The sequence below is a fragment of the Lontra canadensis genome, unplaced genomic scaffold, assembly GCF_010015895.1.
Source record: "Lontra canadensis isolate GAN:19392208 unplaced genomic scaffold, GSC_riverotter_1.0 scaffold144, whole genome shotgun sequence".
NCBI classification, from domain to species: domain Eukaryota; kingdom Metazoa; phylum Chordata; class Mammalia; order Carnivora; family Mustelidae; genus Lontra; species Lontra canadensis.
Window position 1 is genome coordinate 2,459,056 of NW_022631138.1, and position 17,466 is coordinate 2,476,521.

A 17,466-nucleotide genomic window follows, 5' to 3' on the forward strand; every position below is an offset into this window, starting at 1 on the left:
TCGACAGATATCTTTCCTTTGGTCTATTTGTCTCTCCTGTGCCCAAACCATACTTTCTTAATTACTGTAGCTTTGTATTTGAATACTATAACTTTTATAGGTCTTGATTTCTGGTAGTGTTAAGTTTTCCAACTTTCTTCTTCAAGATTGCTTTTGTTATTCTTCGACCTTCGCATTTCTGCATAAATTTTAGAATTGCCTTGTCCATTTCCATTCCGCAGACGTGGGACTGCGAGTTGGAACGTTTCATTTTTATCCACAAATTGTCCCTTTGGAACAGCGGGGGTGGAAGAGCCGCAGCGTGCCGCGCAGAAGAGGGGGGTGGGGGATCCTCCGCTGGCACCGCCCCCTGACTGGGACCGGGGACTCGGGGACACGCCCAGTCTCCCTCGGTCGCACACTGCCAACGCTGCGTCAAAGCCGCGCTCGTCCCGGCCGGCCTCCAGCCACCGGGAACCCCCGCCAGGGCCCAGGACGCGCTGCGGAGCCACTGCGAAGAGCCCCCCCCACCCCAGCCCGCGCCGGGCGGGGGCGGCCGCGCAGCATCACGGGGCGGAGGCGGGGCCGCGCCGGGAGTTGAAGGAGGGGGAGGGGGCGCGGCCTCCGGGCTGACGCGCGGGCGCCGGGGCGCGGCGCCACCGGGACCCTAGTGGCTCAGGGAGCCGGGCGGCGACGGGCGCCCGGGCGGGTTCCGCGCTGAGCCGCCACCTCGGCCGGCTGGTCCCTGCGGCGGCGGCCCGGGCGGCCCGGGGGCTCGGCCCTTCGCCATGTACACCTTCGTGGTGCGCGACGAGAACAGCAGCGTCTACGCCGAGGTCTCGCGGCTGCTGCTCGCCACCGGCCACTGGAAGAGGCTGAGGCGCGACAACCCCAGGTTCAACCTGATGCTGGGCGAGAGGAACCGGCTGCCCTTCGGGAGACTGGGTGAGCCCTTCCCCGTCCCCGCCCTCCCGCTCCTCCCACGACCCGTTAGCACCCGCGCTTTTGTCTTAAGGTCATCAGTCTTCCTCTCCGTCGTTCCTCGGGCGGAGGGAAAATGGATCCGTAAAGGTCTAAACCCACCGCTTTGCATGCCTTCTCGTCCGGTAAGTCGGATTCCGCCGCGGCTGCCGGACAATGGCAGGTCCCTGCAACCCGGCGGGCGTCGGCCGCGCGCCCCGCACTGCCCCGGCCAGACGCCCCCAAATCGCACGGGGCTGAGCTGGGGCGGGGCCAGGCCCCGCCAAGCTGCCGCACGACCTCGGGCTCGAGTCCTCTTGCGAATTTTCTGCACTGAGGATTCCACCCTGCCTGATGCTGGCGCGGGAGGGATCCTTGTGTGTGCTGAAAACCCTGAGGACTCAGCTCCCCGAAGGCTCAGGTGAACCGGGGATTTGGAAAAGACCTCTGGATTCCAAAAGCAGGAGCTGCAGAGATGAGCCAAGCCAGGGAAGGGCCGGAGGGTGTCTGACTTCGGCCTTTCCTTAGTGTTTCCACAGCTGTGTGTTGAATGCAGATTTTACAGGACGCGGGCTTCCCCCTGCGTCCTACTTCTCTGACCTGCTCATCCCGAGGGAGTAACCTTCACTCATATGGTTGATGCTGGCTTGACATCATATCTACATCCATATCCGCATCCTCGCGTGTTGGGAGGGGCCGGGGACAGGAGAGGAGGAGAGGACCAGCAGCACCTTTCTAGATGACGTAATCCAGAAGTTGTGCAGATCACTTCAACTTACATCCCATTGACCTGAACGGTCTCGTGGCTTCTCCTCACCGCGCAGTCATCCCGGAGATGCAGCCTCTCCCACAGTAGCCATCCATGTTCCTTGCCAAAATTCTCCTGGGGTGGGGACCAATCAGTAACGAGGAAAAGTCATTTCTGCCTTGGAGGCAGCCCAGAGAGAGCCGTGTTCAATGTCCAGCAGAGGACACAGTTTTTAGAAATAGGTGTGGTCAGAGGGTGGAGAGGTTGAATGGGCAGACTGAAAGCTGGCCACTGGTGAGCTTCCATAGAGCCTTTGGGTGGGGGGTGGCTTGTACAGTTGTAGTGATTTCAGGAATGAAGGGTGTTTAGCATAGCCTTATGGACATTTTTTCCTTTGCAATGGTACCATGGACAACTTTTTATTGTTCTAGAAATGTAAGATGTATGTATGAGGAGGACTCCATGGAGGGGCTAATTTCAACCCCCAGAAATTTGGGACCACAGGGAATGTGCCTGCAGATTGTTAACCTGTCTCTCCAGGAAGCCCTTAGCAAAGAGAATACCTTCCCTGAAAGAAGAACTACTGACACTTGAGAACATATATTTCCTTCTTGCTCTTGCATTTCCCTGCCTGACCGACTGACTTTCCCCTGCCGGGGCCGAAGCAGGGACGTGGTTGGCATTGCTATGGTGCTCAGGACTAGGGAGGAAGGAGCAGAAACTCACAGGGCCCAAATCCTAAACAAGTACCACAGAGTCGACAGACGATAAATATTTGTTTTTTATGGAAAAGAAAACAGCATCCCTCAGCCATCTGGTTATATGTCTTCACTGTTAGGGATATTTAGTTTTTGCTTAAAGTGTGAAACCCAAGGAGGGAGCTTATAGAGCCAGGTAAAGTCTCGGGAAGGTTGGTACCCTGGAGATGAGAAGGTAGACAGCTGAGGTATAAGCCAGGTTCTTCTGCCCCAGAGAGACAGTGAGAGCTAGTTAGTGCCTAAATCTTTTAATTTAAATTGTATGCTGTTCTCAGATGTATTCTTCTTATCTCTGGCATCTTCTACTCTCCCTTTGTTTGGTTTTACTTTTATTTTTGTTGCTGGAAATTCAATGCATTTTGTTAGGATTTTACACAAAAATGGAGGCCTTTGTGTTTGTATCCTTTCTGCTCTATTTTAGAGAGGAGGGGACAGTCCAATAAGATTTACCAAAGATGAGTTTCTCTGTGGAGGATACTCAGAAGGTGGTCCTCAGGGCTTCTGATTTTATAGACATGGCTTCTCCATGACCGTCGTTCGCCTCTTATGGTTCTCCTAAAAGCTTGCAGAGGTAGACGTGCTTGAGAAAAGCAACAGCATAGTTCTACTGCCTGCCCTGATGGCTGTAGAAAAGCAAGGTTGGGGTGTCAGAGCATGACTGTTACAGTTGTATTGTACAAAGATTATTAAATCCTTCTGTGTTAAGCCAAGAGTGGGGTGTGGTAGGGATCAAAGAGAGGTGAAATGGAAAATGCCCTTCTACCCTAAGGAGAGAAAACAAAAGCAGCAACTGTCTTTGGCAGAGCTAGGACGTTGTTACCTTAATGCCCACTGTGGGGCCGGGGAGGGTTTCCAGGGCCGTGCTGTGGAAGGGGAGTACACGTGCAGGGCAATGGAACAGTTCCATTTCCACCAACCAGTCCTGAAATGGAAGAAAGAAAAACCGGGCATGACACAGCTGTTCTCTCTCCTACATGCTGGTGCTGACATGGTCATTTCCCACCTGTCCTCTTTCCCTTCTGAACCTCCTCTTTCCTTTATAGGTCACGAGCCTGGGCTGATGCAGTTGGTGAATTACTACAGAGGGGCTGACAAACTGTGTCGCAAAGCTTCTTTAGTGAAGTAAGTGTTTAAGATCCTTTCAATGCAATACATAAATGTTTTTCGTTTTCATCCTGAGGCACTTAAACAAAAATGTGAGGTTTTGTTTTTTTTTTAAGAGGGTAAAAATAACTTTAATCTAAAAAGCCAAAAGTATTAGTTCTGGAGCATCCTCTGTGCTACTTTGATTGCAGTTTTAAACTTTGCTCTTTGTGCTTGATAAAGCCTGTCTGTCTCCTAGGAGGCTCCCTAGAAGCAGAGGGGAAACCAGGTTTCTTGTGTGGGCGATTGATGGGGCGGGGGAAGAGGTGGAGGCTCCTGGGAGAAATTCACTTGGAAGCAAACGGGGGCCAGACAGCAGAAGGAGAAGCCAAGCAAAGATGTGGTTTCAACAGAAGTCTCTCCTCAGCTTGACGCCATGACGCGTCAGGAGTTAATGGTACCTCAGCATTGAGACCAGAGGTCCTGTGCTCCAATATCAGGCAGCCACTGGCTGTGGGGGAAGTGGAAAATGTAGCTCCTCCTACATTTCTGAGCAGCACCTAGACCCTGGAGAAGAGGCTTGCATGAGCTCTTGGGAGCCACCTCCCAGCAACCAGGGGTCCCCTCAGAAAGGACAGCGGGGCAGGACATAACACTATCTGCTACACTGCCCATCTCTGAGCAGTGCGGTTATGGCAACATGTCACAAGAATGGTACGGTAAGGTGCCGGGGAGCAATATTATACAGTGATTAAGATTCTAGGATCAGAAGCTTGGGTTCTTTTTTTTATTTTTTATTTTATTTTTATCTTAGAGTTCCAGAGAAGCCTGGGTTCTAATCCCAGGTCTTCCTCTTCTTGGCTGGGGCAAATTTCCTCATCCCTCTCATAAGGTGGCTGCAAGGATTAAATACGGTGACAATGTAAAGAATATAGCACAATGGTAAATAGTAGGTATTTGACTCTGTGCATTAGTTTCCTTTTATGTAAATAAAATGAGGATAGTAGTAGCAACTGCCTTAGGGTTGTTGTAAGAATTAATTGAATTGATTTGTGTATTGGCTTTGAGTCATGTCTGTCTCATAGTTCACACTACATAAGTATAGGCTCTTTTATTACTCTTATTATGGCTGTCACTGCTATGACTGTTTTCATTTGAGTAGGGAAAAACTGGGTAGTGCCCTTAAAATTGCTGCTGTAACAGGTTTCCAGTATTCTTTCCATGATGACCAATGAACATGTGTGTGTAGCCAAACAAACCACTTAGGGAAGAAGACACTGGAAGGTATGACTCAGTTTAAATGCTCTGTTCCCCACTTGCATTTCTCTCTGGACTCCATCTAGGTTGGGTGTTCATGGCATTATTTTCCCCTTTTTGTTTATACTCACTGGCCCCAGTAATGTATGTATCCACTTCTCTCTGTGATGGATTTTCATGATTCACCAGCTACCTCTAAAGGTGAGCAAAGCTTTGTGAAGTCTTATTATTACATTATTTTAAAAGATTTTGTTTATTGGTCAGGGAGAGAGGGAGAGTACGATTGCAAGCAGGGGATGGGCAGAGGGAGAGGGAGAAGCAGACTCCCCATGGAGCAGAGAGCCCAGTGCGGGGCTCAATCCCAGGACCCTGAGATCATACCTGAGCTGAAGGCAGATGCTTAACTGACTGAGCCACCCAGGCGCCCCTTGTTAGTACATATTCACATATTTAGAATGCAAAAGATTGTTTCACCAGAACTAAGAGTAAAAGTGGGACATGATTGTTTATCCAGATTATTCGTTTAGAAAATTTTTAAAAAGGTTTATTCAGTCTTTTTTCTGCTATGATTTTTTAATCTGAAGATAAAGGTAGAATTTAGCTTTTATAAGTAGAAGCTTTTATGAGTATAAGTACAGAGGAATCTGTAAAAAATACATAGCTATAACATTCTACATATTTGCATAGTTAGCAGCTATAATGAAGTGGAGTCAGTACATGGCTGGAGTCTTGATTGGGTCTGAGTAGGTATCTGGATGCTCAGTTGGTTAAGCATCTGCCTTCAGCTCAGGTCATGATCTCAGGGTACTGGGATCAGGTCCCTAATGGGGCTCCCTGCTCTGTGGAGAGTCTGCTTCTCACTCTGCCTGCTGCTTCCCCTGCTTGTATTCTCTCTCTGTGTCAAACAAATAAATAAATTCTTTAAAAAAAATAATAATTCACATTTCCCTGATGATGAGTGATGTTGAGCATCTTAAAAAAAAAAAAAAAAGTGACCCATCTGAATTGTGGATGGTGGTGATCGTACCTGGCTCTGTGTCCTTCTATGGTATGTGACATTGTTGTGATGGCACCTTGTAAATGGTGTCTGGGGCTTGTCATCATCCGTGTAAGCTTTCTTCATTGTCTCAGGTGTCCCTCAAGGGATCGTAGTAATTCCAGGAATTGATGGTCCCTTTGTTGTTTTGTCCCTCTCTCATAATTTTGTATGGTGTGAAAGGGCTCCAGAGAGTTAAAAACATAATATTCTCATTTTAATGTGGGACAAAATGGCAGCTCCGGGAGGACAACTCGGTTGCCTGTGGCCATATCAGTTAGTGTTGAGCTAAGACGGTTCTAATCTGTACAAATGGGACCCGCGGGCCGTATGACTGGGCATCCCTCACAGGGCTTCCCAGAACTGCAATAGGGTTTTCCACTGGACCCTTTACAGCAAGTCCCTTCCTCTTGTTACTTCAGGGCATTTCAGAAATTCATCAAGGCCCTGAGGCTGTACTCTCAGAGCCCGGAGTGGCTTTTCTTTTGACCCAGGGTAGAAGCTTTCTTTTCCTATGGTGAATTTTTCTCCCTTGTGTATATAAGTAAGTCTTCTATTGTGATTTCTTTCCAAATGAGTTTATGAGGAAATGCAGCAATTGCAAATGTTGCTGTCCAGCAGAAATAGAATGCTAGCCACGTGTGTAATTTTAAATTTCCTGATAGCCACGTTAAACTAAGTGCCAAGAAAGAAGTGCAATTTACTTTAATAATATATTTTATTTGACCAGAGAAATCTAAAATAATCAGTTTGATGTATTATTAATAGAAAAAACAATTCATGAGATATTTTATGTATTTTATTTTCATTCTGAGTCTTCAAATTCCGATGTGCATTTTACATTTTTGGAACATCTTAATTTAGACACTAAATTTTCGCCTGAAATCCTTTCCATTTAGATTTCATAAAAATTTATGGTTGGAAAAGTAGATTTATATACTTAGAGATTATTCCCACATAAACTTTTTCAGTAACCAAATGAAAAATCATTTTCCTGTAATAGTCACATGCACATTGACAAAACTGGTTCATATTTTTAGAAGAATTGACTTGACTTTTCAAAACCATGCCCAAGTTAAGTAAATTTGCTAACTCTTGTGTCAAAACCATATTATTAACGTTAAATTCAAAAGAAGTATTGAATAAATTGAAAAGAAAATTTAAATTTAACAATATCAACAAAGTGTTCTTCAAACTTTTTAACTTTTGCAGTCAATTTACATAATGCTATTTCAACTTAAATCTACATGTTGAGTCATGTTCTAAAAATATGTAAAATTCATTATTGTTGACTTATATTATGAAGTTGAAACAAAAATTTTCACACTTGTCTGGCTAGGTCATAAATATGATCTTTTCCCTTCCTTGGAGCTTTAAATTTAGCTTGATCATATGTGGTGTGGGTATCGGTGAGAAAATGTCAATCCCACTGGCATTTTTTATGTTTGATTATTGAGTGAAATAATTATTTCTTGACTTGGGGAGCATTTTCTTTTATTACAAGGAAATCTGATTTCGAGTTGACAATACAGTGAATTGTAGGACTCCTTTATCTCTCAATCAGTGAACACTGGCAGAAAACAGAATCATTAAATCCATTGTCTTCTGTTTCTTTCAACAGTTCCATACTGGGGAATCATTGTAGCATTTACAAGTATATACTAAAGCATTTCAACAACTGTATCCGTGATAGTTTTCACAGAGCCAGCTTCAGAAAATTGAGTGCAAGTGTTTCCGATATGTAACATACGGTACAATGAAGCAATAAAAGAAGCATCAGTCTTAAAATCCCAGTAAGTCAGATGTCAACCCAACCTAGCTGAAGTACTGTCATCATAGAAATTTTCACATACAGGTGAAATTCTTCTTTGACGGATGAAAAAGATTTAAAAAATACCTACATCACAAGGTTCATAGTTTTTTGGTTTTTTTTTTTTTTAAGATTTTAGGGGCGCCTGGACGGCTCAGTGGATTAAGCCTCTGCCTTCCGCTCAGGTCATGATCCCAGGGTCCTGGGGTCCTGCTTCTCCCTCTCTCTCTGCCTGCTGATCTGTCTACTTGTAATCTCTGTCTGCCAAATAAATAAATAAAATCTTAAAAAAAAGATTTTATTTATTTGATAGAGAGATCACAAATAGGCAGAGAGGCAGGCAGAGAGAGCAGGGGGGAAGCAGGCCCCCTGCTGACCAGAGAGCCCAATGTGGGACTCGATCCCAGGACCCTGAGATCATGACCTGAGCTGAAGGCAGAGGCTTTAACCCACTGAGCCACCCAGGTTAACCGCTTTTTTTTTCTTTAAGATTTTACTTACTTATTTGAGAGAGAGAGCATGAGCAGGGATGGGGGACAGAGGGAGAGGGAGAAGCAGACTCCCCACTGAGCAGGAAGCCTTATGCAGGCCTCAACCCCAGGACCCTGAGATCATGACTTGAGCTGAAGGCAGACCTTTAACCAACTGAGCCACCCAGGAGCCGCTAAAATGGTTTTCTTTTGGAGCACCTGAGTGGCTCAGGCAGTTGGGTGTCTGAATCTTAGTTTTGGCTCAGGTTAATTCTGGTTTCAGCCACAGATTTCACTGATTGTTTTTTTAGTTTTTATTTAAATTCCAGTTGGTTAACATAGGATGTAATATTAGTTTCAAGGTATAAAGTTAGTGATTCAGCACTGACATACAACCCATGGTGCTTATCACAGCAGTGCACTCCTTCATTCCCATCACCTATGTCATCTGTTCCCACCACCCTACTCTCCTCTGGTAACCATCAGTTTGTTCTCTTTATTAAGAGTCTGTTTCTTTGTTTGCCTCTCTCATTTTTTTGATTTTTTGTTTTTGTTTGGTTTGATTTGGTGGTTGAGAGGAAACGGCTTATGAAATTATCCGTGTATTTGCTGAAAATGCCTCCTTGGTACAGCAAACAAACTTTTTTCATTTTACTCTGCTATAGCAAGTTGCAGTTGCCATTCATTATGAAGTTTCTGACATACCTTCCACCAGTTCTTTTTTGTTGTTGTTGTTATTTCTCCTTTTTTGTTCTGGTCATAGCTCTACCTTTGGCATCTTCACTCAATTCTGGATCAATCTTTGATTTAAAAAATAAGAAGGGGCGCCTGGGTGGCTCAGTCGTTAAGTGTCTCCCTTCAGCTCAGGTCATGATCCCAGGGTCCTGAGATCAAGCCCCGTTTTGGGCTCCCGGCTTGGTGGGGAGCCTACTTCTCCCTCTCCCACTCTTCCTGGTTGTGATCCCTCTCTTACTATCTTTCTCTCTGTCAAATAAATAAATAAAATCTTAAAAAAAAAAAAAGAAGAAGAAGAAGAGGAAGAAGAAGAGGTGGCTCTGTTAAGCCACTGCCTTCAGCTCGGGTCATGATCCTGGAGTCCCAAGATCGAGTCCTGAATCAGGCTCCCTGCTCAGGGGGGAGCCTGCTGTTCCCTCTGACCCTCTCCCCTTTCATACTCTCTTTCTTTATCATTCTCTCTGTCAAATAAATAAATCGTAAAAAAAAAAAAATAAGAAGAATCAAAAACTGAGAGAAGAAGAAATATCTGACACTAACAAAGCCATGCTAAAATGCATGTCTGCTCTATACTAGAAATGTGTTCGTGAACTTTTTGTTAGCTTCAGAGCTGGTAAGGGAATTCTAGCAATGAAGATGAGGATAATATACAAACTCAAAGGGAATAAAGCTATCACATTAACTTGACCAAAAAAAAATTTGGTAACAATAGTATTCCATTGCTTTAAATTTAAAAATTTGTCCATGCTTATTTTTTAACTAGATATGTAGTGACATTTCACGTTAGTTACCAATTATGATATGCATAGCTATCATTGTAACTCCTGCTATCTGCATAATAAACATAATATAGTGTTTCATCAGCAGTGCCTGGAAGATAAAGTCACTTGAACTGAATGAACCTATTGTCCCTGAGTAGAACAGTGATGTGTTTATGCATGCTACTAGAAACACATGCGCCTGACGTGCTCGCTGCAATACCACAAAAATATCTTAGGTCATGCAGTGGTTAATGTCATCCTACCAAAAGAGTACAATTGTGAATAATGAAAGAATGTTTTACAATACTTGAGTTTTTACATTAAAACTAAACAAAGTTTAAAATTCGGTTTCTGTGTCACATTGGCCATATTTGAAGTACTCAGAAGCCACGTGTGGCTAGTGTGTGTGCCTAGTGGCCACCTTATTGGCCAATGTACATAGAGTTGAATATTTGGTGAGTTAGAAAGTTATTGGTTTTGTTCCTTGGAATTCAATTAATTGTCGCATTCTATTGCCTTCCGCTTAAAAATAACTTTATTTTAAATCTTAGTTAAAAATTTCTTTTCGGGACCCCTGGTGGCTTAGTTGGTTAAGCATCTGCCTTTGGCTCAGGTCATGATTCCAGGGTCCTGGGATTGAGTTCTGCTTCGGGCTCCTTGCGCAGAGGGGAGCCTGCTTCTCCCTCTGCCTGCCACTCCCCCTGCTTGTGCTCTTTCTCTCCTTTCTCTCTCTCTGTCAAATAAATAAATAAAATCTTTAACCATTTTCTTTTTATTATTTCTGCCATTTGCTCATAGAGTGGTTTTTGCAAGTAGATCTTAACATAGGCTTAACATTAATAGTTCTGTTCTAGATAGAGGAGGGATCACAGCTTAGGGAAGGCCTGCAGATGTCTTTGGGGTGAGTTCCCTCCTGCCTCCAATTCTTGGGGAGTAAGAGTAAGTTTCTAGTGAGGACCAGGAGTTTGGGGCTTGTGTAATGGCTGTTTCTTACTACCTTTATGATCTTGGGAAATTTACTTCTGTGGGACCCAGTGGCTAATCTGTGAGATGAGATGCTAGTGTACCCCCACTGGAGGTCTGATTTGAGAGTAAATGCACTGAGAAGCCCTTCTTAAACCCTTATGTTTATTAAGTGCCTTGCCCATGGCCTGACTTTATCTTCCGTTGCGTTATGTTATTTTGGGGGCCGGAGTTATGTTTAGTTATGACTGTAGTCGTGTGCCCTATTAGAAACATTCCTCCTTTATGTGTCATTGAAGCCAGGCTGAACTAAAAGCAAGAAATGAAGAAATGAAAAACTGAAACAAGTCTTCAAATAATTCTTCAAAGACTACTAAGCAGTAGTCTTTGCTCTCCAGAGAGTTGGGCCAAGATAGTTTTTTTTTCTAGTAAGCCAAATAGTTTCCCAAGTTCTCTACTTTGTTTTTTTAGCATGGGTCTAGCTCAACCACAACATGTATGTTGAAAAAGTATTGTCTCAGAATTACTTCAAGTTAATTTTCCTTAGAGGTGCATTTTTAAAAGAGCTAAAGTCCTGGATATTAAGCTCCTTTTTAACTACTTGGAGCATGCCTTTAAGGTTGCATGTCACAGCTGGGTGCTGCCCAGTAGTGTGTTATAGGTCAGCTCTAGGAGGCCAAGAATGAAGAGTGGGATAAAAAGACCAGCTCCTAAATAAATAAAATCTTTAAAACAAAGCAAAACAAAACAAAAGCAGCTCCCGGCCCTGGTATTGCCTTGCCTCCTTGACAGACTCTGGGGGAAAGCACTGGCTTTTCTGAATGGAATGGCAGGGTGTACTAAGAAGGGAAACTGACCTTCTGTCTTCTGTCAGGCTAATCAAGACAAGCCCAGACCTGGCTGAATCCTGCACATGGTTTCCAGAGTCTTATGTGATTTATCCAACTAATCTCAAGACCCCAGTTGCTCCAGCACAGAATGGAATTCACCCACCGATCCATAACTCAAGGACAGATGAAAGGGAATTCTTCCTGGCTTCTTATAACAGAAAGAAAGAAGATGGAGAGGGCAATGTTTGGATTGCAAAGTCATCAGCGGGTGCCAAAGGTGAGTTGGCATTGCTGTCCCCTTCTGCCTCTGCTGTAGGTTCTCATATGGTTTGTTCAATTGTGCGTTAGATTCAGTGATGTCTTTAGATGAGTGACTATTACAATCTGAATGCTCAAGGGTAGAGACCACATCTAGTTACATAGTTTTAAGTATTTATCTAGGTACTGAAGACTTCTAAATCTACATCTCCAGCCAAAGTATTTCCCTTTAAGCTCCAGATTCAGTTTGGCAGACATTTCAAATGTAACATATCTGATATGATCTTTTCATTTCCTGCCCAGTTTAACCCACCCTAGCCTACTCCTCTTTCAGACTTCACATAGTATGTGATCCCACTCTCCACCCAGTCTCCAAAGCCCAAAATCTAGGCTTCATCCTTGACTGCTCTTTTCTTTACAGTCCATACCTAATGCATCAGCAAGTCTTGCTAGCTCTACCTTCAAAATAGATTCTGAATTATACTTTTTCTTGCCATTTCTGCTGCTATCAGTTGAAGTCAAAACTACGATTCTCTCTAGTCCACGTAATTGCTATGCCTGCTCACAGCCAGGTCTCTAAGACAGAGCAATGTCTAAAAACGTAAGCCTGATCAGGTTACTCCCTGTTCAAGACTTACCAGCTGGCTTCCCAATGCAGTCAGATAAATTCCAGATTGCTGATGGAGCCTACACTGTTTAACATTTGCTCCTATCTCTGATAGCATCTCCTGTTCTTGACCTTGCTCACTGTTCTATAGCCATGCCTGCCTAGAGTCCTAAAAATACCCTAAATCCGTTTGCGTATCTCAGATGTCCCTATGGATTATTTTCTGTTTCTTTCAGCTCAGATGATGCCTTGTCAGAGAATCCTTTTCCTCTCTAAAATAGCCTTTATGCCAATTGCTCTCTGTCCTTTGCCCTGCTTTGTTTTCCCTCCCCGCACTAACCTCTTCCAGCACTTCTATTACATATCTGTTTATCCGCCTGTCTCCTCTCTTACACCATAAGCTCCATGTACACACAGAATTTCTGTCTTTTTCATCTCTACCCTCCCCAGAGGCACTCCGTAAATGTGCGTTGAATGAATGCATAGAAGGAATGAGGTTTATAATGTTGACTCAAGCTCAAAATATAGGCAGTACCCAATGTAATGAACACATAAACACAGTCTATCTCTATAGCTACCATCATATGCTCCTTTTAAAACCATTCTATTTTGAACTTACTTCTTCTTTTATTGCCTTGGAAGACCATCTGGCCATTGGTACTCATTTCTATCCCCGGTCCAGTGGACCTCACCTTCTTTTCCACCAACCATGAGACAGGAGGGCATCACCTGGAATCTCCTGAAAGGGGGAGAGTTGGACTCTTGCCACAAGCCAGGTACCTCACCTACTTCTCTCTCCCCTCTTGTGACCTCTTCTCAAGTAATGTCCCCTAGTTTAGTTCTAATGATAAATGGGGGAATTGGAAGAGGAAATAGACATTTACAGTATTCCATATTCCTCCTGTGGATTTGGGCTTGAGTCAGGATGGCCATTGTAAGGACATCTTGTATTATGGAGTCTTAGCCAGAGTGAGAATCAGGAGCAAGGCAAGACCCTTGTCAAGTTGTGGCAGTGATCCCACCTGGGTGGTGTCTGAACCCTTACCCAGACAAGTCATAGATTGGTGGTCAGCATCAGGGTGAGGTAAAGAGAGAATAAAATGCCAAACAAGGGGGAAATTTTGCATTAGGGAGTTGAGATAAGTGGTATGCATTTGTTTTGTTTGGGAACTACAAAATGAAACCAATAGGATGTATAATGGCTTTTATTCTTGTTAAAGAAGTATCTAGTACCTGCCACATGCTAGGAATAGTTAGCTCAACCTCCACACTATATCTGGTGTAAAGACCCCCTCTTCACCACCCCCACCGCCGATCTTGGACCTCAGCTACCTTCACCTCTCACCTGGAGCATTGTTCTTTGTCCTCCTGCCCTTGGCCATTCTCCAGAATACACATGCAGTACAGCAGACAGAGATCAAGTTAAAGCACAGTCAGACCCTGTCACATCTGTGTACACTGCTGTCTCCCTGGCGCTGGGGCAATACACAGAACCCAGCCAAAGTTCGATATATATATTGAGTGATGAGTGAATGAATAGATGTAGTAATGGGTGTTTGGAGATACAGACATAAATAAAATAGATATGATCTCTTGCCCTTATGGATGCTAGGGATACATATATTTCCAGATAAATAGTTGAGATGGGCACAAATAACAAAAAAAAAGACTATCACCTGGAAGCTCCTTAAAGAATTCCAGAGTTTCCTCATAATTTCTCCAGGTTTAGTTAGTGAGGATATAAAGCAATATTAGAAATACAGTTAACGAGGGGCGCCTGGGTGGCTCAGTGGGTTAAGCCTCTGCCTTCAGCTCGGGTCATGATCTCAGGGTCCTGGGATCGAGCCCTGCATTGGGCTCTCTGCTCAACAGGGAGCCTGCTCCGCCGCCACCGCCTCCGCTCCCCCCCCTCCGCCTGCCTCTCTGCCTGCTTGTGGTCTCTCTCTCTCTGTCACATAAATAAATAAAATCTTAAAAAAAAAAAAAGAAATATAGTTAACGAGTCCATGGAAACATGCTACACTGGTATTCAAAATTTACAAAATATATATAGATTTTATGTATCATTTTATACCTACAAAATAAGAGAGACCTTGAGTGGTACTGTTGCTGAAGGTTTGTAATTGAACTGCTTCCTCTTAGTTGTGATGCACTGTCTTTTGAAAAATCAATAGGATAATACAAAGGAAGAGCCATAGAGAGTACATAGGCCTTGGCCTACTAATCTCGTTCCTAAAAACGTAACTCCAGGGAAATATTTTAAAAGAAACAAGAGTGATCTATAGCAAAGACATTTACGACCATGTGACCTGTAACAGCAACATTTTATTTAGAAACAACCCCACTGTCCAGCAATCAGTAAACAAATGTGTAATTTTCTTCAGCTGCTAACATAATTGTAATGTTAATGTAGAAACCGTCAAAATACTGACAATATAAAGTGAAAAAAATTGATATAAGGTGAGTTCACTATGACTGAACCAATCTTTCCTTATGGAAAGGAAAGTGATATTAAAAGATAAAAATAACTATATTAGGAAATAAGACTACAGGTAAATTTTCTATTTCACTTGAATGCCATGTTTTTTTTCAATAATAATAGTTTTTTAAAGTTATCAAAATGTAACTTTCTACCTTCTTCCATTTATTTTTCCCACCTATCAGCATTAGGTTTATTTTCAGTAAGAAATAGTTTATATAAAGAAATAGCATAAGGGAAACAAAGTTGGAGCAAATAGGAGGGAATGTGAGCAGATATGGAGAGCAAGGCATTAAAAGTGGTACAGTTCCAGAGCATTAGTAGGAAGGGATATTTTAGGATAACTATTTATTTTTTTTAAAGATTTTATTTATTCATTTGGCCAAGAGAGAGCACAAGCAGGGGGAGGGCCAGGCTGAGGGAGAGGGAGAAGCAGGAAGCCTTATGTGGGGCTTCCTCCCAGAACCCTGTGATCATGATCTGAGATGAAGGCAGACACTTAACCAACTGAGTCGCCCAGGTGCCCCTTAGGAGAACTATTTTAGGAGAAGTGAAAAGGAAGAGAGACAAAGGTCTGTCCAAAAAAAAAAAAAAAAAAAAAGGAAATAAAGAGGAACTAGGATATCTGAGTGTGGTTCCTGAGGGAGATGAAACAGAAAGAAGCCTGTTCGTACAAAATGAGAGGAAGGAGCTTCTCTGAGGTGATTTGTAGTTTCTGTGGTGGAGCAAGTGACAGAAATGAGGTGGTTTAGACAGGGGTTGGCTTTTAGGAAAGTTGAATTGTTAAATTAATTAATAAAATTAGAGTAATTTGTTTTAAAAGCATGAGATGCAAGTAGAGATAAGCTATAAATCTAAAGCATAGGTGGGAGGTCCTAGAACTAAAAACACTGAGTTCAGCAAGTTTGCAGGATATCAGATCACACAAAAACCAGTTGCATTTCTGTAACTTACAATTAATATATTGAAACTAAAATTAAAAACCGTATTTTTTAATAGTCACCCCAAAGAAAATGAGATGCTTAGGTATTCACTTAGCATAACATGTACAGGATCTTAATGCTGAAAATTACAAAACAACTGAAAGTCAAAAAGGATCTACATAAATGTACAGACATACATGTTCATGGATTGGAAGACTCAACATTGTAAAGATGTCAGTTCACCCCAAATTAATCTGTAGGCTTAATGCAGTTGCTGTCAAGACCTCAACCAGGTTTTTATGCAGACATAAAGCTTCTTCTAAAATTCACATGGGAAGGCACAAGTCCTAGAATAGCTTAAATAATTTTGAAAAAGAAGAATCAAGTCGGGTGTGCCTCGGTGGCTCAGTCATTAAGCAGCTGCCTTTGGCTCAGGTCATGATCCCAGGGTCCTGGGATGTAGCCCTGCATCAGGCTCCCTCCCCAGCGGGAAGCCTGCTTTGCCCTCTCCCACTCCCCCTGCTTGTGTTTCCTCTCTCGCTGTGTCTCTCTCTGTCAAATAAATAAATAAAATCTTAAAAAAATAAAAAGAAGAAGAAGAAGAACAATCAAGTAGGAGTAATCACTGTACTTGATATTAGAGCATACTACAAAGCTACAATAATCACTACCCTGCAGTATTGTTAGGGGCACAGAAACATAAATCTGTGGAAGAAAGAACTCAGAAATAGACCCTACATAAATACCCACCTGATTTTTGACAAGAGTGCAAAAGCTATTCAATAGAAGGACAGACTTTTCAGGACACCTGGGTGGCTCAGTTCGGTTAAGCATCTGCCTTCAGCTCAGGTCATGGTCCCAGGGTCTTGGGATCAAGTCCTGCATCGGGCTTCTTGCTCAGCGGGTAGCCTGCTTCTCCCTTTGCCTGCCACTCCTGCTTGTGCTTCTCTCTCTCTCTTTCTGTGACAAACAAATAAATAAAATCTTGAAAAATAAAAAAAAATAATAAGACAGATTTTTCAACAGATGATGCTGGGGCAAGTAGATATCCATAGATAAAAACAATCAACTTCAATATTACCTCACACCTCATACAAAAACTAACTCAAAACAGTTTTGTGGGCTTAAATTTAAAATATAAAACTATAAATATTACCAGAAAAAAAATAGGAGCTAGGGCAAGGCAAAGAATTCTTTTTTGTTGTTTGTTTTTAAGATTTTATGTATTTATTTGACAGAGAGAGACACATCAAGAGAAGGGACACAAGCAGGGGAAGTGGGAGAGAGAGAGGCAGGCTTCCTGCTGAGCAGGGAACCCAATGCAGGGCTCCATCCCAGGACCCTGAGATCATGACCTGAGCCGAAGGCAGATGCTAAACCAACTGAGCCACCCAGGATCCCCAAGGCAAAGAATTCTTAAACTTAATATCACATATATGACCATAAGAGTAAATAAAAGTTCATAAGCCAAAACCTCAATAAATGAGGTGGGGTTTTTTTTGGGTTTTTTTGTTTTTTTTGCTCTGTGAAAGACTCTCTTGAAGATCAGGTTGAATATCCAAGCTATAGACTTGGAGAAGGTACCTTCAAACCACCTATCTGACAAAAGACTCTAGATCTAGAATATATAAACAACTTTCAAAACTCAACAGTTAAAAAAAGAAAAGAAAAGAGAAAAAGTCCATTTAGAAGATTAGCAAAGGCATAGGAATGCATTCCTGCTCCCTGCTCAGTGAGGAGTCTGTTTCTCACTCTCCTTCTGCCCCTGCTTGTGTTCTCTCTCATTCACTATCTCTCTCAAATAAATAA

General features: G+C 43.0%; 1 protein-coding gene across 1 annotated transcript in view; it reads left to right on the forward strand.

Moving 5' to 3' along the window:
* Nucleotides 1-577: 577 nt before the first annotated feature.
* The window catches only part of TTL (tubulin tyrosine ligase), a 33,234-nt gene continuing 16,345 nt past the window's right edge, over nucleotides 578-17,466 (forward strand). The window contains exons 1-3 of the mRNA XM_032843931.1: nucleotides 578-924; nucleotides 3,489-3,567; nucleotides 11,435-11,667. Coding sequence (XP_032699822.1) covers nucleotides 768-924; nucleotides 3,489-3,567; nucleotides 11,435-11,667 — 469 coding nt within the window. The 5' untranslated portion in view covers nucleotides 578-767. The remainder of the gene's footprint in view (nucleotides 925-3,488; nucleotides 3,568-11,434; nucleotides 11,668-17,466) is intronic.